General features: G+C 42.3%; 1 protein-coding gene across 5 annotated transcripts in view; it reads left to right on the forward strand.

Annotated features, from left to right (window-relative positions):
• Positions 1 to 21,442, forward strand: part of LOC145353875 (receptor-type tyrosine-protein phosphatase T-like) — a 1,296,999-nt gene that overhangs the window by 832,778 nt on the left and 442,779 nt on the right. For all 5 annotated transcript variants that reach the window (XM_080204786.1, XM_080204787.1, XM_080204789.1 and 2 more), the window contains exon 8: positions 16,330 to 16,626. In XM_080204786.1, the coding sequence (XP_080060912.1) occupies positions 16,330 to 16,626 (297 nt within the window). The remainder of the gene's footprint in view (positions 1 to 16,329; positions 16,627 to 21,442) is intronic.

Here is a 21,442-nt window from a genome sequence, read left to right on the forward strand (position 1 = left end):
CAGGCCTTATCCCCCTAACCTCATATAATTACCTTTCTAATCCCTCTGACAATAAGGGGCAATTTAGCATGACCAGTCCACCCATCTGCACATCTTTCAAACTGTGGGAGGAAACTGGAACACCCGGAGGAAACCCACTCAAGACATGGGGAGAACGTGCAGATTCCACACAGTCTGGATTTGAACCGGATTTGAATGGCACTATGAGGCAGCATTGCTAAAAATTGTGCTACCTTAGGTAGTGGGCTGGGCTATTGGCTAGGTTGGCAAACACATGTATGACTTGACATCCTGTACTGAAGTTCTTCCCCCGGATGGGTACTACTTTTTCATTGTACCATTTGTCTTTTATTTAGGGGGGAGGGGCGTGGAATACGGAGAACTCTTGTTGCTTAGATCAAACAGAGCCCAAGCAAAGAACCAGGTCACCTGCGTAAAGGCTGTGCATGATATTGGACCAGTTGTATTTCTCCTGGGCATAGGAGACAGATATTTTGGTGATAAATACTGTGCTGCCGTGCCGGAACTAACTTGTTTCAGTGGAGTCAATTTCTTTCCAAACATTTTTCTAATAAGATCTTAAAAAGTTTCAAAACACTGCTATATAACCCAAATAGGGAACAACATTACAGGAGTGAAATTGAGATCATTTGTACCCATTTTGGAGGCGCTGCAAGTGTACACATGGCTTTTTTGGGGTGAATTCAGGTGGGCACCATGTTACTAACGGTATGAAGTGTGTATGTAGAGAACAGCTGCCATGAATATGCAAAGATGGATCATGATGTCAATCAAAATGCAATATTGACTTGATGCCATTTCAATTCTGACAGCAAATTTTCAAACAAATGATCTACTTGACACTGATAGAGTCTCTCTCCAATCTCCATTGGATCCACTTGATATTTCTACAACAACTCCAATCATTTACTTCTCCTTATCACCTCAGTGTTTTTTTAAATCTTGCCTTCTGACCAGCAGCGAATATTCTCAGTTTCATGCCTCCTGTATAAAGACTCATCTTCGCTTGGTCTTGCTTTTCTCTTGCGTCGCTATTGACATCAGGCTTAAGCAAACTAAAGCTTGTCCTAGGATCATGTTTAAACACAAGCTTGTCAGGTTTGTCACAAACTTTAGAGCGGCATGGTGGCACAGTGGTTAACACTGCTGCCTCACAGCACCAGGCACCCCGGTTCCATTCCCAGTTGGGTCACTGTCTGCATATTCTCCCCATGTCTACGTGGGTTTCCTCTTTGTGCTCCGGTTTCCTCCCACAGTCCAAAGATGTGTGAGTTAGATAGACTGGCCATGCTAAAATTGACTCTAGTGTAGGAATATTAGTATGGAAAATATGCGGAGTTACGGGAATAGAGACTGGGTGGGATTGTGGTTGTTGCAGACTCGATGAGCCAAATGACTTCCTACTGTCCTGTAGGAATTCTATGATTCTATGAGCAACATGTTGTAGACTGTGAAGTTATTCTGTAAAAGGGTAGGTAATTGTCTAGCTTATGTCGTAGAGAATCATGGAAATTTTTGTCTCACAAAGATCGCTTCACAACCTATATACTTCTTTCTGCTGTACCATTCTATGTTGAGTGATATGGTGGTGCTAGGGTGTATCTGACTCAATTTCCTACTGAGAAATATTTATAATTCTTTTAACATAAGGGGTGAGATTCTCCGGCCTGCCAGCTGTGTGTTTCCCACCAGTGGCGGGATACTTTGGTCCCGTCGCAATCAATGGGAATTCCCATTTATGTCACCACATGCCAATGGGAAACCCAAGGGGTGGGAGAATCCCACCAGCAGCTCACCTCCACCCATGGGGTCACTATTGATCCCCACCCATCGATTGTTACCGATATATCTGGCAATTGATGTTCACTTGTTCCAACTCTTCTCTTGTTTAATTATGGAATGAAAGGAACCTTGGTTAGATCATTTCTCATTCTGAGGTACAGTTCTTTTCAATAACTCTTCAATATCTCGATATGCCTTTGAATAGCAAAAGTAGCTTCATTCCGCTGCATTCAGGTGGTCTATCCCTGGGTACTCTTGATCAAGTTCCTTTAGCAGTCTCTGTAAACTTTCTGAAACCCATAGCAGACAGCCTTGATCAGTTCATTTCAATGGGCACAATACTCCTGCAATGCCTCATCATCATGTTCTTTAAGTCAGGCATTCAGTTAGAATTTTGCTGAGCACCGCATCCTTGCGAGTTTCTTCACTAACTTCTCTGGCATGTCACTTGCGTGTGCAATGTAAGTCACAGATAACTCAGTGGTGAGAAATGAATCAATCGTCATGGGAAATCTCAAAAAATTGTCTCCATTAGTATGATCTGCTGAATTACTAAAACTAGTATATTGATGGTTGATTTTATCATTAGGCCCCCCTTGCTTAATGACCACTTTGTGCTCTCTTAACACATCTTCAATGGCAAATGTACTCTTACTGATCCCTATTGTAAATAATTTGGCACAGTTTAGCCATATTTTCTTAAGGCAAGTCCTTCCCATCAGGGACACTTTGTTCCCTCCTCCTATTACCAATGGCAAGTAATAGGATGAATCATTGTATTCTACGGTCACACCAGCTTCACCTCACACTGGAACACTGTTACTGGAGTAACAAGTCAGTTTCACATCAGTTTTGTGTAAAGGAAAATGACTAAGGGACCTCTTGTGTTCGCCCCTCTGAGATAACAGACATGGCTAGATCAACAATAAAAGTGAATTTTGAATCCCCAATTTCCATTTTCACTGTGGCACTGGAGTTTTTCTGCAGCCCTCAACTTCCATGTAATGCTTTTCTTGCTTGTTGACAGAGTACGACTTTAGATTTTCCAGCAAGGTAGCATCAACTTCTGTTTCAACAAGAATTTCCAAACTCTTGAACTAGCTTTCGATTTATCAGAACCTAGACCCTGCTATGCCATTCTGATCTGGAGTTTTACCACAACCAAGAAACCGCCTAGAGTCCAAATTCCTCCTGCAGTCCCCAGTGAAGGTCAAAAAGAAAGTGCAAGTTTGCCAATTATCACAAAATCTATTCATGGAACTATGCAATTCAGAATTTTTGATTAAGATACATCAATCAATATCACAGTCCCAACCATTAGCTGGAGTGGAAAGCCAAAGTCGAAGTCCAAGTTTGACACAGTGAGAAAAGTTATGAGTGCAGAGTAAACCTAAGGGAAATGGAAGGAGGTGCCAAGACAGAAAGGGCTGCCAGATAGGTTAATTGAAAGTACTCAGGTAGGAAGAAGTAGTAAGGGACCATATCATGAGTGGAATGGCAATCTCAGTCAGACTCCATTCCCTTTCTCTTTAACCTGAAATGTGCCGTACCTTTCACATGCAAACTTCCAAATTAGATCAGGTGAGAATAATGCAGTGCAGCAGGTTGCTGAAGCCTTCTGTCGAGTTCAGGAGAGTCGGGGAAAAGAAGTTTGTTCGTATCAGGGATTTTGTAGGGCAGGGGTGGGGGGAGCAGATTGGAGAGCGCTCGGTATGGGAGATCAGAAGGGTAGTCAAAGGGAGTAGTTGGGGGTGGGGACATAGTTGGGGATGTTTGTCTACAAGATTGTGAAGGCATGGACAGAGTCTATGGTCAGAAGCTTTTTCCCAGGATGGAAGAGTCAATTACCAGGGTCACAGGTTTAAGGTGTAAGGAGCAAGGTTTAAATTAGATGTACGAGGCAAGTTTTTACACAGAGAGTAGTGAGTGTCTGGAACTCGTTGCTGGGGGAGGTAGTGGAAACAGATACGATAGTGACTTCTAAGGGGCATCTGGACAAATACATGAATAGGATGGGAAGAGAGGAATATGGTCCCTGGAAGGGTGGGGGGCTTTAGTTCAGTCGCACAACATGGCGCAGGCTTGGAGGGTCGAAGGGTCTGTTCCTATGCTGTAATTTTCTTTGTACTTTGTTCTTTGATTGGGGATATAGCTGGGAGGCGAGGTGGTTGCAGGGTTAGTCAGGGGATGAAGGGTGGTCAAGAGGCACAGGGAGGTGTCAGTACTATAATTACCATGGACTAGAAATTTGCTAACTTTCCCTGGGTATCTATTCCTGTAAGGCAGTCAAAGTCTGCAATGCTTCCGAATGCAGGGTGATTGCCAAATGGAAGATTGAACTTCCTAAGCAATGTCTGTGTGATCCTTACATGGGGAATTCTTGGGTGGGGTTGGGGGATGTGGGGGTCTCTACCACATCTCTGGAGTTCCTACGGGTATGATGCTCTGGCGTTGGAAGTTTTGGGCCAAGGTGTTCTTTAAAGTTTATTTATTAGTGACACAAGTAGGCTGACATTAACACTGCAATGTAATTACTGTGAAAATCCCTTTGTCGCCACACTCTGGCACCTAAAGGTTTTAAAGTTTATTTATTAGTCACAAGTAAGGCTTACATTAACCCTGCAATGAAGTTACTGTAAAATTCCCCTAGTTGCCACGCTCTGGTGCCTGTTCAGTTCAATATACCTAACCAGCATTTCTTTCAAACTGAGAGGAAACTGGAGCACCCAGAGGAAACCCATGCAGACACCCACCCATGCGCCACCTGTTCAAATACACTGAGGGAGAGTTTAGCACTGCCAGTGCATCTAACCAGTATGTCTTTCAGGCTATGAGAAGAAACTGGGGCATCCGGAGGAAACACATGCAGACACAGGGAGAATGTGCAGACTCTGCACAGTGACCCAAATTGGAAATCGAACCTGGTGCCTTGAGCTGTGAGGCAGCAGGGCTAACCACTGTGCCACTGTGCTGTGTTCTTTTCATTACTTGTCATCATATGATGATACATCTGTTGAACACATCCTGGTGTTATGTTTTTTTTAATTGTAAATTACGAATGTATCATATAGGAGGAAAAGTAGGCCATTCAGTCCCTCGAGCCTGTTCCATTGCCATTCAATAAGATCATAACTAATCTGTTTACTCTGGTAGTATGGGGTCATATGTCTATTTTGGTTGTAATTACAGTAAAACAAATATGCGGCCTGCATACCCAATACAGGCGTCAAGATATTACAAATTTTAAAGCTATGTTTTAAAGTATCAACACAAAAGCTGTTAAGTCAGAATACCATGTGATTTCTGGCATTTAGACTATAGACAGTAATCCACCGACAATGCTTGATAAACTATGGACCAATACCTACAAGCATTGGGGTTTGCAGACAATTCGTTTTCATGTTTCACCAGGAACATTAAAACTTGAATTGTGTTGGGTGAAAATGAAATGGATCCCACCAGTTGTTCATTGTATTGTGTTGGCCTCTCATCCAGACACAAAAATCTTGGATAACTCCAACTTGCAAAGTGTGAAAAGCCACAACAATGGATGCTGATTTGGAAACGGATTTTGCATTTGTAACAGATTTCATAGATGAGACAGCCATCTTTGTTGTTCCTTTTAAAAGGGCACAAATCAGCTCCGCAGACATAGAAAAACCAGCAGAAAGTCATCCAAGTTAACTAACCAGCTGAGTTAATAAAGAACATGTAATAACTCCAAGGAGGCGAAAGTCCCATCATGAAGTTACTTTATTTACACCATACATCTGTACACAGCCAGCTCTCCAGTTGCTCCCTGCAGAATGCAGCTGGGAGCCTGACACATCTACTTTAAATAGGCAGCATGAGGCTCCCTGATTTAACCATCAATTAGGACTCATCAGATAGTTCATACTCTAGCAAGCCAACCTCATTAACTTGGCTGAAGTAATCATAAACAATACATTGAAAGTGGGAGAAAGACTAGAGCAAACAACAATACAGTACAGAAATAGACTCTTTGGCCCACCAAGCCTGTGTCGACACATAACATCTTTCTAAGCTAAAGACTTTTTGCCTCTACGCAGTCAGTATCCCTTTATTCCCTGCCTACTCATGTATCTGCCAAGATGCCTCTTAAACATTGCTATTGTAGCTGCTTCTACCACCTCTCTGGCAGTGCATTCCAGACACTTACCACCCTCTATGTAAATTTAGTTCCTTTATTAGTGTCACAAATAGGCTTATATTCACACTGCAATTAAGTTACTGTGAAAATCCTCCAGTTCCACACTCAGGCACCTGTTCGGGTACACTGAGGGAGAACTTAGCATGGCCAATGCACCTAACCAGGATGTCTTTCAGACTGTGGGAGGAAACGGGGTAAACCCATGCAGATATATTGCGTTCTCTGTTGGGGAAGTGTAAGTAAAGTTTGTGCAGTAAAGGCTACCTGCAGCTGAGCAGGTGTGAGATTTACTCATTGCAATTCCAAACAAAAACCTTCCTCAGAACAGAAGATTTAGAGATGGTAAATGAAAAACAGCTTCTGGTGTTAATATTCTGTATTTTACTATCCTGAAAGGGAAAATGATGTGGAGATTCTTGGAGATTCTAGTGGATTTTGCTACCAAATAAACCTGTTGGACTTTAACCTGGTGTTATGGGACTCCTTACTGAAAGGGGAAAGACAGAGAGCCACCCACACTTTGCGAGAGCTTGTTATCTTGGAATAAGGAGTTTTGAGGTTGTCATGAAAAGAAGTCTTGGGAAATAATTCCGCGAAGAAATGTGGAGTGGATTCTTAACAGCTTGCCACATCAAACAACCAACATGATGAGCCGGTAAGATAGAGCAAATGGTGAAAAATTGGCTTTGTACCCTATTTCTCGCCTCTCACAATCTTTCTTGCCCATCCTGCCAGCGAAATCTGGGCACAAGGTGGATTTTAATATTAATGACATGTTTAGCGCCGCTTGGTACATGTTAAAACCTCACCAGTGAGGGTTACAGATGGTCCCCAAAAATGGTGGGTCCATCTCTGGGTGGTCAGGGGTATTGCCAGCCTGATACCCTGGCACTGGCCACTGGGACCCTGGCATTGCCCACCAGGGGGCCTGAGAGGGCAGGCCTAATGGGATGGATGAGGGGCAGGGCCCAATGGGCTGGAGCATGAGGGGGCAGTACCTGACGGACATGGGGACATGAGGGTTGGGAGGCATCGAGGGGCTCCATAGGGGAGTGAGAGAGGTGCACGGTCGACAAGCCAGGTGGCGATAGTGAGGATGCAGTCAGCCGGGGCCACGATTGGGGTGCGATTGGCCAGGGCTGAGATCAGTGTACATGGTATAATGGGAGATCAGGGTGCCTGTGCAATGGTGCCCCTGGAGCTCAGCAGCCAGCCTCACAAGCAAGATGAGACTCCACACGTCCCTCTACTGGTGAGATTCACATTACGGCCTTTATATTGCAAAAGTGCCCTAAATTACCATGACTTGCTGAAAAAGCGGGCGAGAAAACCTCCCATTTGATACTTAAAATCTTTTTGAGAAAATTCCACCTGTGAGGTTCAACCTTGCTTAATTTTGGGATAAGATCCTGCATAACAATGTTTTAATCTGGATAAACCAAAGTATTGGAAGGGTCAAATCAGAAGTCAAGAGCAGGAACAGAAGTCAAAGAATTCTGGAGAAAGCAGTGACCATGTGGCTCTGTTAGCCTATCTTCCGAATCCAATTGTACTGGGAATGCTGCAATAAGTTGAAAGAGACAAATAGTGATATTTCAAGTGTAAATGAGGTATTGGATGAAGATCGACAAAAGTCAGAAATTATTCACTAAAGGCTGGGACATCACCGAAGGTGAAATTATTTCTATATCATAGATCAACTGCTATCAGATCAAGGATTCCCATATTTATAAAATTAGCATTGACCAAAGCATTGCCACAACCGAGAGCAGTCTAATTGTTATATGTCTTTTCCCTATATCAGGTTTAATAGGACTAACTTTGCCATGCATCAACAGTATTATCAAAGGTGTATATTGTTAACATACCATCTGAAGTTGACTCAAGTTGTGGCAATGTTACAAAAACTAAGTTACGCTGTTATGCACTATATGCTTGAAAATGCTTTTTTATCAGTCTTAAATTAAATTATTGCAGTCATTCATTTAATAAAGTATTTAAATCTTAATTACATGGCAGTAACATCATAAAATTAGCATTGAACTGCGTTACATTTTGTTTGTCTTTTATACATTAGTGAACAAAACAAGAGCGAAGTTGGTTATTTTAATTCTCTTAGTTTGCAAAAGAGAGCTCAAAAACCAGATAGCCATCATAAATAAAAATGCTCCAAGCCTTCATCCTTAGTTGGTACAAGTCCACAATATAGAACGGTTCCTACTACAGCTTTAACTAGGATCATATCAGCAGTCTCACTATCAAAGGTCATAATCATAGAACCCCTACAGTACAGAAAAAGGCAATTCGGCCCATCGAGTCTGCACCAACCACAACCTCACCCAGACCCTACCCCCATATCCCTATATACTTACTCACTAATCCCCCTAACCTACACATCTCAGGACACTAAGGGCAATTTTTTCAGCATGTCCAATCAATCTAATCTACACATCTTTGGATATATGACCACAGGATGGCTTAGATCATTGCCCATGGAAATAGACACCAAAATAATAGTCAGCACTTTCCGAACAAAAGGGATGAACAGTTAATGATACAGGGATAGAGAAAAAAGTTCTGCTCTCTTAAGAAAGGAAAAGTTGGTTATCAGCATGCAAAGAAGAAAGCCGCTTTATTCTAATTCTTCAGCGATACAAAGCAATTGAAAATCACAGTGCAATGCACAGCTATCTGCCTCCCAATGAAAATAAAAGGTAGAGCAGTCAAGTTTCATGTTGCATGGTCACTGTGACTTTGGCCTGTTGAGCAGCAGTGCTCCTCTTATTGTGTACAACACGTGCAAAGATTTGATAGATGTTCACCTCAAGTGCAGAGCTGTCAGCTCACAAGAGTTGTGGGTTACTCAGTTTGCATTCTCACCAAGCAAACTGCCAGTAATGGGATCACAGGAGTCATTCATGCCAGTCAGTTTATTTGCTCAGCTACAACTTTTTTTCAGTGCTCCTAGAATGTTTCAGTACATTGGTACAATGATGCTATGGCAGGACTGGACAAACTGCCGCTCTTGGCAAATTTCAAGCCCCAAGCCATTCTACTGTTTTTGCTGGCTGGCCCATAAAGTCCAGGCATCTTCATCCCTTTGTGATTAGAATTATGAGCCTGTCCTTTGTCCTGTTTGAAGTTTATGCAAGAAGGTCTTCTCCTTAGACTAATGGATAAATCCTGATCAGAACAACAGAATTCGGTATCAAGAACTGGAGATATTTGCAAATTTGCAGAAACAGATGGGGTTCGGAGACAAAAAGGTTGAGCAATCCTGATCAAAGCAAGAGAAAAGTGACAGTTAAACCAATATCCTTTGGTGCAGTGTTAAAACCTGACCTGGACTCCAACTATGGGTTTTTCGAGGAAGTGACAAAGATGGTTGATGATGGCAGGGCAGTGGATGTTGTCTACATGGACTTCAGAAAGGCTTTTGACAAGGTCTCTCATGGCAGATTGGTGCATAAAGTGAAGTTGCCTGGAATCAAAGGTGAGCTGGCAAGGTAGATACAGAACTGGCTTGGTCATAGAAGACAGAGGGTAGCAGTGGAAGGTGCGTTTCAGAATGGAAGGCTGTGACACCTGACATTCCTCAGGGATCTGTGCTGGGATCTTCGCTATTTGTAATATATATAAAATGATTTGGAGAAAAATGTAAATGGTTTGATTAGTAAATTTGTGGATGACAAAGGTTGGTGGATTTGCGGATAACGATGAGGACCATCAGAGGATATAGCAGGATATAGATCAGTTGGAAACTTGGGCAGAGAGATGGCAGATGGAGTTTAATCCGGAAAAATGTGAGATAATGCATTTTGGAAGATCTAATATATAGTAAATGGCAGAAGCCTGAAGAGAATTGATAGGCAAAGGGATCTGGATGTACAGGTAAACAGGTCACTGAAAATGGCAATGCAGGTGGAGAAGGTAGCCAAGAGGCAATGGCCTTCATCGGCTGGGGCATTGAGTTTAAAAATTGGCAAGTCATGTTGCAGCTTTATAAAACCTTAGTTAGGCCTCTGTTGGAATATAGTGTTCAATAATGACAGCAAAAGCAGGAAACAGGGTGCACTTTAGAGTCTATTGGATCTGGACCCAATGACACATGAGCTTTTAAGTCACCCATTTGTCACCCATATGTGCAATTTGGTCCCAACTGATTTTGTATAACTTAGAATGGATTAGAATAGATTTAGAAATAAAGCTATACATTGATACTGCTGGACTTAATGACATAATTATTTTATGGCATATGAAGAGAGATTGAATAGACTGGGTCTATACTCATTAGAGTTTAGAAGGCTGAGGGGGGATCTTATAGAGACTTGCAAGATAATGAAGGGGCTAGATAGGGTAGAGGTAGAGAGATTCTTCCCACTTAGAAAGGATAGCAGAACTAGAGGACACAGCATCAAAATAAGCGGGGGGGCGCAGTTTAGATCAGAGTTGAGGAGGAACTTTTTCACTCAAAGGGTGGTGAATCTCTGGAATTCTCTGCCCATTGAAGTGGTGGAGGCTACCTCGCTGAATATATGAAAGTCACGGGTATATAGATTTCTGATAGACAAGGGAATTAAGGGTTATGGGGAGAAAGCAGGAAAGTGGAACTGATCCACTTCAGATCAGCCATGATCTTATTGAATGGCGGGACAGGCTCAAAGGGCTAGATGGCCTAGCCCTGCTCCTATTTCTTATGTTCTTATTATATTCTTATGGACAATATGACATTCCATAATGTGACAAACCAATGTTTGGTTCTGCTGTCATGCCTGTGACTGATGGAAATGTTTTAATTAATTTTTAAAATTTACTCGTTGGTAATGGGTGGACATTCATCTTCCTAAACTTTCTCATAACATTGGTGAAGTTACAATAATTGTTACATGATGAGCAACTTTTGACCTGCCTATATCAAGATGAAGCTCAGCAAAAATAGGCCACAAAATCTTTGTGCTGGGTTGGGGATTGGGGGTGGTGCAAGGTGATGAGGTGTTGTGGTGTGAATGACAAGATGCATCTACTGGTGACCATTGCTACGGATGTGAGGTGTGCCAGGAAAGGGATCTGGGCACTGTGGAATACCACACTTCTGGTCTGTAGACCAATCCAGGAACTCACTGACCTGTTGAGTGAACCTGGAGGTGGATGACGGGGGGCATAGCTTCCTGGGGGTGAAATGGATACTTCAGCCAACTCCAAAATAGCTGATGGTCTCATGATCACATCTCCCCTTATCCGCTCTGCATGCCGTCAGGTTACATGGAGTTGAGAATGGTTCTTTCTTTCATGTTTTCTAGTCCAGTTGGGCCACATCTTGTGTAATCATCAGCTGAGGGAGTCCACAAATTCCAGTGGGCCTGGCATGTTGGTGTCAGGCCCCTCTCACCATTTAAGTGTTCAGTATGTTCTGCAAGCGACCAATTTTCCACCATCAGCTAGTAACTGAGCAACGAAACTCAAAAATCCATCCAGTGGCCATGATATAATGTGCATGCACCTTTTTTTAAGGGACATGGGTATCGCTGGCTGGTCAGCATTTATTGCCCATCCCTAGGTGTCCAAGGGCAGTTGAGAGTCAACCACATTGCTGTGGCTCTGGGGTCACATGTAGGCCAGACCAGGTAAGGATGGTAGATTTCCTCCCCTAAAGGACATTAATGAACCAGATGAGTTTTTCCGACAATCGAACAATGGTTTCATGGTTCATCAGAAGATTCTTAATTCCAGATATCTTTATTGTATTCAAATTCCACCATCTTCCATGGTGGGATTCGAACCCAGGTCCCCAGAATGCTACCTGAGTTTCTGGATTAATAACCTAGCAATAAAGCCATGAGGCCATCGCCTCTCCGAAAGGATTCTTGAAGGAAGCGTATCTTAAATTGATGTCAGTCACTGTCTACCTCAGCAGGATATGAGGCATCAATCCCGTGGTGTCTAGTTGGTCTACAATCTGGAATAGTACTGTACTTAGTTTCTTCTGGAAGGGTCTACCTGAATTTAGCCTCATCTTCAAATCAAAAGCCTACATTATTTTTTCACCAATCTCTGTACGATTAGGACATTTACACTGAAGAAAAGAAGGTTGAAATATGGGGCAGGATTTTACAGCCTCGCTCAGGCGAGACTGGAAATTCACGCCCGAGGTCCAGGGAAATTTCCATTATTGGACCCTCGCCCGCGCCAATTCTGTGGCAGGCGAGCTGGTAGAGTTCTGGCCGTAGTTGTAGGGTGGCAACCCGGATTGAAGATTTCACTGAACAGAATACAAGCTACAATGTTTTATATCCAGCAGAAGAAAAAAACTGGTGTGGAAGTGAAACAACTATCGAAAGTCACCATTTGTAAGTGGTTTTGCTACTCTGTAGGAATCCTACACACGTCTCCCCTTTGTTCTGAGATTGCATCTCGCTCCAATCAGTAAGCACCGGGTCCTGATAAAATTGTTCTAGTTTGCGAGAGCTGAAATTAGTTAAAGTCCACCTCCTGTGAAGTTCAAACAGGAGCAAAAATTAAACCACAGACTCCAGATAATCTCGGCTTAAGCACAGCTCCATAGACAGGAGAAGTCATCACTGCCTACTGTCCCTATAGGAAGTACGGATAAGGCTGAGTTGGGAAGGAATATCTCTCCAGTAACCGCTCCACCGTTGCAGTCTGGAAACCACCTAAGACTAGCTAAGGCAATCACCATTAAAGGTACTAAAGCTGAGAGACAAATTAACTCTGGAAGAGCTGACAAAAACTTGAATCACTGTCAAAAAATGCATTAAAAATCCTGGATAAAGCTAAAAGATGTCAACAAAATTTCCAACACTCAACTTGAAGGCAACGATCTCCTATTAGAATTTACTTTGTTCTGACAATTCACGAGCTGTGTTTTCTGGGCTTTGATATTTCCATGGGCAGCATGGTAGCACAGTAGTTAGCATTGCTTCCTCACAGCGCCAGGGACCCAGGTTCAAGTCTAGCCTCAGCTGACTGCTTGTGTGGAATTTGCATACTCTTCCCATGGCTGCATGACTTTCATCCAGGTGCTCTGGTTTTCTCCCTCAGTCCAAAGATGTGCAGATTAGGTTGACTGACCATGTTAAATTGCCCCTCATGTCAGGGGGACTAGCAAGGCAAATAGGTGGGGCTATTGGGATAAGGCCTGGACGGGATTGTTACCGGGCGCAGGTTCGATGGGCTGAATGGTCTACTTCTGCACCATAGGGATTCTATGATAAACAAGACATTAAAATCAAAATCTCAGTAATAATGAAGGCCTCCACAGACTAGACACTTGGGCGAAGCTCGTAAAATCCCACCCAAGAGCAATGGAGAATTCCGTTTTGTAAGCCTCACCTGCCCCAATTCCAGGGCAGGCATGGTGCTAAAACTCCAGCAATCAGGTCTGTCTGAAGACCGTTTTAAGAATCCTGGAGAAATATGGCCAACTCAAAGATCAATTACAAGTGAAACTCAATTTCAAAACACACACCATTTGGAATGAATGTCCCTTAGGCAACAACTGACAGAGACCATTGACCAATTCATGAGTAGATCCACAGACATTGGGTGTGATTACAACTGTGCTGGCTGGCAGGATGACAACATGTACTCCAATGGAATCATTCCAGAAAGATATCTTGGACTAAGCCTGAAGTTCCCCCACAGAAGCATTACTACAAAGCAGATGCGAGTGTAAAACCACTCTAATGGGTAGGCAGAGTTTACAGACGATGCATATTTCATCCACCATCTGATAGCCAATTCAGGCAAGCCCACTAAGCAATAGGTTTGTGTGGTCTCGTACATGCACCCAGAGGTTGTCCAACTTTTAATGCTATATGCAAGGCATGTGGCACCAGAAGGCATTGTATGTGCCAAAGCAGAAAACAAAGGCCAAACAAAACAAGTGATTCAACATCATTGGAAGCCACAACCTCAGGCCAGTCGAGTACAGCATTCCAATCAACCAAGATTGTGTACCAAGCAGCATAAAAACAAGGTCCACAAACTGTCTAGCCAAAATATATGGCCGTATGATGCTGGTGAGGACACACAAAGTGAGCCGATATCCAGCATGGTGAACATCAAAGAATACATTGGCTCTGTAGTACCCTTGCCAACATCCAGATTGTATTTCCATGGATACAGGGTCAGCATACCCTCTATACAAAAGCTGATACCAAGACAGGTGCAAGCATCCTTCCACTTTCTCCACAAATGTACCTACATAAAGAAGTGGCAAGTCATGATTCATGGCACCTTGGTGGCACAGTGGTTAGCACTGCTGCCTCACAGTGCCAGGGCCCCAGGTTCAATTCCTGGTTTGGGTTACTGTCTGCATGGAGTTTGCATATTCTCCCCGTGTCTGCATGGGTTTCCTCCAGGTGCTCTGGTTTCCCCCCAAAGTCCAAAGATGTGCGGGTTAGGCTGACTGGCTGAGCTAAATTGCCCCATAATGTCAGGGGGACTAGCTAGGGTAAATGTATGGAGTTATGGAGATAGGGCCTGGGTGGGATTGTGATCGGTGCAGACTTGATGGGCCGTTTGGCCTCTTCTGCAATGTTTAATACTATGATTTTTAACAAGCAATGCCAAAGTATTCCAGTTTTGCTATGAAACAGCCTGGTCACCCCAAATATTTTATGTTGGAGACATCACAGGCCCAATGATTGAAGATATGCCTGTGTGCAGGGACCTGTCCTTTGTTCACCATCAGCGCAATGTTAAGAGCATGTTGAGGAGCACCATTGGAAACCCTGTGTTTACACTGAGAGAAGATCACCTAACTCTGCAACGTAGATCATCAGCCAAGAAACATTGAACTGCTCAATGATGCGACAGAAGAGATGCCATTGTCAGAAAAACATCACAACCAGAAACATAGTGTAATCCTAAAGCAAACGGAATCGAGACAGCAGAAACCAAGTACGCCTAACCAGCATTCTGAAAATATGCAGCAGTCTCCAGCAAAGATCACCATAACTAAAGCTGTAGAGGTAAACAAACCTCCAATATATCCCAGAGACTTGTAAACTCATTTCAATGCATTAAGCACATTCGGATACAATGGGGAGAATTTTCCCATCCCACCCACCACAGGAATAGTAATGGGTGAGGGGGTGGGGTCAACAATGCAAAGGTCCATTGATCTCAGGCGGGATTTTCCAGTTTTGGGACGAGTACGGCCAGAAAATCCCATCCACTGCTATTTTCTTTACCTTGCTCACAAATATTTTGATTCTTTAAAGGGTTAACCTTTAGTTAAGAAAAGGGGGATGTTGTGATGTGATGTGCATGCATCTTTAGGAGGTCTGTCTTAAAGTGCTGTAAATCACTACCTACCTCAACAGGATACGATGTTTTGCTTTCATGACTTGTAGTCACCCTGCACGCAGCAGGAATAGAGATCAGATGTACCATATTTAAGACTCCTAGTCAACTCTAACCAATCTTTACTTCCAATAAGGAACCCATATTACTGTTTCACCAATCCTTCTGTATGATTGGTACTTCTGCATTGAAGAGAAAAAAAACCACTCAGAACTTAAGATAAATAATTATTTGAATGTATGGGGTGGCCTAATAGAAATGCTAAGATGATAAATGATTCCCCTTTCTTTATCATTGTCTGTAATTCATTCTTCTTTCTTTCCTCCTTCCTTTCTTTCTACGGGGCATTGAAATGTGAAGTGCAGCATATAAATGGCTTTATAGTGAAAGAACTACAAGGGGTGTGTCATATTCAGAGACTTTATGATGAATGTGTTTCTTTTTGTGTGATTTATAACACTGAAAGTCCAAGGTCAGCATGAAGTGGTTAAATGTTTGATTTATGCAGGCACACTCACCAAGGTGCAATAAAAGACGAGTGATTCTGTTCAACTTGTACCTTTGGCAAAAGAAAATATCAGAATAAATATGGACTCTGTGTAATAGTAAAATCTATTGTTGTGTCTGAAAGCAAGGCTGGCCTAGTGATCATCGTATTGGAGGTGAAAAGGCCATTCATGCTCCTTCCTTCAAAGTGTTCACTTCAGGAGCAGAAAAAGACACAGATGTTGAAGTCCATAATTTTCTTTTCTGAAGGAATAGTTAGTTTCTAGTCGGTTTGATATTACAAATGCTTTCCTTTCACATTCTATCAAAATGCGGCTGAGAAACCTGATTCTTTGTGAATGGGTTATGTGTCGCCATTTCTCCAAGAGTTGAAATTGTATCCTCGGCTACTGTTCAGTGTTTGGAAGCATTCTTCCACTTTATTAATGTGTAATTCTGGGTTCATCTTTACAATATAAAATCGACTCCAAGAGTTTGCAGCTGTCTAAGTATAACATGCATTTCTTTTTTCCTCTGCAAAGATCCCGTCCATGGACCTCAGAATGTAGAAGTTGTGGATGTCCGATCACGACAGTTGACTATTCATTGGGAGCCATTTGGTTATGCAGTCACTCGCTGCCACAGCTACAACTTGACCGTTCAATATCAGTATGTTCTTGGTCACCGTGAGTACACGGCCGAAGAGCTAATGCAGACATCATCCCACTATACACTGCGGGGATTACATCCATATACTACGGTAAAGCTGCGGCTGGTATTGGTGAATCCAGAAGGAAGGAAAGAAAGTGACGAGATAGTTATACAAACTGAAGAAGATGGTAAGTGTGTGAATTGCGTTTCCTTATAAATTGATACACAATACACAAAAAAAATGTGGACAAACTCTTCTGTGGCATTTCATGTTGAGTATCCTTTGTAACGAAAATTCACAATATCTTTTTCTATTTTTCCTCTAAATAATTTTTGTCTAAAATTGTTTTAAATGTTTTGTTTTATTCTTTGATGGGACAAGGGTATGGATGGCTGGCCAGCATTTATTGCCCATCCCTAGTTGCCCAGAGTCAACCACATTGTTGTGGCTCTGGAGTCACATGTAGGCCAGACCAGTTTAGGATGGCACATTTCCTTCCCTAAAGGAACCAGATGGGTTTTTCTGACAATTGACAATGGTTTTGTGGTCATCGGTAGATTCTTAATTCCAGATGTATATACTTTTTATTCATTTCAAATTCCACCGTCTGCTGCAGCAGGATTCAAAGCTGATCCCCAGAACATTAGCTGAGTTTCTGGATTAATAGTCTAACGATAATACCACCAGGCCATTGCCTCCTCTAAATATAGGAACATAAAAGATAGGGAAGGCTGCTCATCCTCCAACAACGTTGTGGCTGAACCTTCTACTTCACCTTGAACTTAACAAAAATGGAAACAAAAAATGGAAAAGTTAAATTATGTAAAGAAGGAGCTTGGTGATAAATAACAGCTAATGAAATGATATTATTTTTGTCCTCTAACAACATTTTCAAGTCATGAAACATGAAACCTCCCATGGTGTTTGAACCTAGCTTGATCTGCAGTTGAAATCAGTTTTGCTGTAATTATACCTACAGAGAATAGGCCATATAATCCATCAAGTGCACTGCACCAGTTTGTGGACCACGGCAATTTGCCTTTTGAATTCCTCTTCCCAACCTGTACTCCATATCCTTCAATCTTGTTGCTTTTGAAATAAAACTCTATCCTCACTTCGAACGCATCAACTGATGCTTAGTTGGTGTTGCTTCTTGCTTCAACTTTTTAAGGTAGAAGTGAGTTTCTTGATCATTAGCTCCAAAAGTCACTTTTCAACCAATGTAAACTCGAGATTGGAAATGTAAAGTGGTCACTTTGGATCAAATTCTAGCATAGTTTTCTTGTACCAAATGAGAGGATAGTTGCTGAACTGGCATTGGCTGAGATTTCCTTCCCCAGCACACCCTTGGTTTCCCACAGCAGAGGCAGCTCGCCATTGGCTATCGGTTGCATCTTCTGGGGGACAAGTAGCGGGGGCTTTTGGAGGACCAATAGAAAGGTCCGAAAGATCCTACAACATCTACAAAATCCCACCCCTGAACTCAAACCTGCTGAGACAAATAGACTTATCTACAGGGTCTCATTGCTCAAAAATATTAATTGACCGCGCAGTGGAATGCAAAATAAACTAAGATAAATTAAAGAACATTAAAAGTAAATTAGTTGTGCTTTTTGTTTCCTTAAATGTTACCCTCTATTTTTCTGTTTTTGATCCTACATTTATCCCTTGTTACCATGTCCTTGATCCCTTATACATGTTGTACCTTTGGATAAGATTAATCAGGGTTAACCTCAATAATATTCATTACAAATATGTGAAGTGTATTTCTACAAAGTTCCTCTGTGTGCTACTTTAATGCATCAATAAATCCATCAAATGTAAATGGGGAATGAGTACATAAAAATTATGCATTTCTTTAAAATTCTTCTGTACGCCAACACAACTGCCGCTGAGAGAGGCTTTAGTCCTTAAATATTCAAATATTGATGAGAGGAAAACAATATTAAAATGAAGTTGCTCTGTTTTTCCAGACCTGATCTTTGTCACATACTGCGTGAGTGGAAAACACACAGCGGGATTTAAATTGATGTCTTTTATCATGAAGATAATGTTGCTCTTGTTACTATGTGCAGTGACATTTACATGTAGACATATATATATGTGGACACATGCATAACAAATACCCATTAATATGTCTTTGATAATCAGTCAAGCCAAGGTATGGAGGGAGGAGAATTTCCCAAGACGTTCAGTGTCTTGATGTCGTAAATCCATTGATGGAGGTTTTCTCTGATTAATATTTGTTGTAAAATTGGATTGTTTAAAAACATTTAAGATTTGGTGGCAAATCTTCGTTATCTACATAAATGCATGTACAATGTCACCAATGTAACGAAAACAGCTCTATCTTCACAATGGTAAGAACAAATATAATAAAATGGATTTAATTTTAAATAGTAATCAATATAAACTTCAGCATCTTCTAGTAACATTCACCTAAAGGATAAACAAACAAAAATTACCCTGATGTTTTATTTACTTTAAAATAATTTGCTGAAAAATATGACTTCAAAATTCTCATCCTTGCAATGCATGTTTATAATTGAATGATTCTGGAGAGATCTTCATTCAGAAAAGATCTCTAACTAATATCAACAGGGAAAATAGTGATGGAGCATCTGTTTATTGAACTGCAGTATTCATATAAATCATTAATTTCCTCATGCTGCAAGTTTCTCATACAAATTTTCTAATTTGTGCGTTCTTGCCAGGCAGTCTGCATCCACAAGAGTTCATCTCTCAGCCAGTGAGAACTTATATGGTTAAAAAGGAGAGCCCCCAACTCAAAACATTTAAATTATCTCAAGGAGATGATGGCCTGGTGGTATCATCACTGAACTATTAGTCCAGAAACTCAGCTAATGCTTGGGTGACCAGAAGAGAAAATGCTGGAAAATCTCAGCAGGTCTGGCAGCATCTGTAAGGAGAGAAAAGAGCTGATGTTCCGAGTCCAGATGATCCTTTCTCAAAGCAAAGTCTAATGGTTTTAATCCTTTGACAAAGGATCATGTGGACTCAAAACGTCAGCTCTTTTCACTCATTAAGATGCTGTCAGACCTGTTGAGATTTTCCAGCATTTTGTCTTTTGGTTTCAGATTCCAGCATCCACAGTGATCTGCTTTTATCTAATGCTCTGATGACCTGTGTTCAAATCTCACCACAGCAGACGGTGGAATTTGAATTCAATAAAAATATTTGGAATTAAGAAGAATCGAGTGATGACCTTGAAACCATTGTGGTTTGTCAGAAAAATCTATCTGGTTTACTAATGTCCTTCAGAGAAGGAAATCTGCCATCCTTACCTGGTCTGGCCTACATGTGGCCCCAGAACCACAGCAATATGGTTAAGTCTCAACTGCCCTCCAAATGGCCTAGCCAGCCACACAGTTAAAGTTGGATAAGGCATGTGCAATAGAACATAGAACATAGAACACTACAGCACAAACAGGCCCTTCGGCCCACGAGTTGCGCCGATCACATCAACACCTATCTATAACCCCCAATCCCATAAAACCCCATATACTCATCCAGAAGTCTTTTAAAAGACCCCAGCGAGTTCACCTCCACCACCACTGACGGCAGCCGATTCCATTCACTCACCACCCTCTGAGTGAAAAACTTACCCCTAACATCACTTCTGTACTTTCCTCCCCGCACCTTAAACCTGTGTCCTCTCGTAGTGACCATTTCAACCCGGGGAAATAGCCTCTGAGAATCCACCCTATCCATTCCTCTCAACATTTTATAAACCTCTATCAGGTCGCCTCTCAACCTATGCCTCTCCAGGGAAAAGAGACCCAGCTCCCTCAACCTAACTTCATAAGGCATGCCTCCCAGTCCAGGCAACATCCTTGTAAATCTCCTCTGTACCCTTTCAATAGCTTCTACGTCTTTCCTATAGTGAGGCGACCAGAACTGCGCACAGTACTCCAAATGAGGCCTGACAAGGGACTTATAAAGTTCCAGCATTACCTCCCGACTCCTAAACTCAATCCCTCGATTTATGAAGGCCAGTACACCATACGCCTTCTTGACCACCTCTTCCACCTGCGAGGCCGATTTAAGAGTCCTGTGGACCCGGACCCCAAGATCCTTCTGCTCCTCAACACTACCAAGACTCCTGCCCTTGATAGTGTACTCGTTCATCCCGTTGGTTCTGCCAAAGTGGACGACTACGCATTTATCCACGTTGAAGCCCATCTGCCACTTCTCCGGTTTTTTTTTCTTTTTTTTTAACCATGGCTGCGCCTTCAGCTGCTTGGGCTTCAGATTCTGGGATTCTCTCCCTCAATCATTCCACCTCATCCACCTCCCTATCCTCCTTCGAAGGAGGTGAAGGAAAGTGTTAAATTAAAAGCGGAGGAATTTAGAGTAGCTAAGAGTAGTGGGCGAGAAGAGGATTGGGAGAGGTTTAAATGTCAACAAAGATTGACAAAGAAGTTGATAAAGGAGGGTAGGAGAAACTATGAAGCTGGGCTAGCGCTTAATATAAAAAAGGATAGCAAGAGTTTTTATAAATATATAAAAAGGAAGAGGCTGGCTAGGGTGAACGTTGGTCCTTTAGAGGATGAGAAAGGGGACCTAGTGGTAGGGGATGGGGATATGGCTAAGGTATTGAATAACTTTTTTGTTTCTGTCTTCACGGAGGAGGACGTGAATAATTTGCCGGGTGTTAGCGATGGAAAGGTGGTAGGACTGGAGGGTCTTAATGACATTACTGTTACTAGAGAGGCGGTGCTCGACAGACTGGAGGGGCTGATTGTGGACAAGTCCCCAGGACCGGATGGAATGCATCCGAGGGTTCTGAAAGAAATGGCGGAGGTTATAGTGGATGCATTGGTGGTTATTTTCCAGACGTCGCTGGATTCCGGGGAAGTGCCGGAAGATTGGAAAACGGCTAATGTTACGCCGTTGTTTAAGAAGGGTGCCAGGCAAAAGGCAGGGAATTATAGGCCGGTTAGTTTAACGTCTGTGGTAGGTAAAATGTTAGAATCTGTCAT

Source organism: Carcharhinus amblyrhynchos, chromosome 16, assembly GCF_965287045.1.
Source record: "Carcharhinus amblyrhynchos chromosome 16, sCarAmb.v2.hapA, whole genome shotgun sequence".
In the NCBI taxonomy this organism is placed as follows: Eukaryota; Metazoa; Chordata; class Chondrichthyes; order Carcharhiniformes; family Carcharhinidae; genus Carcharhinus; species Carcharhinus amblyrhynchos.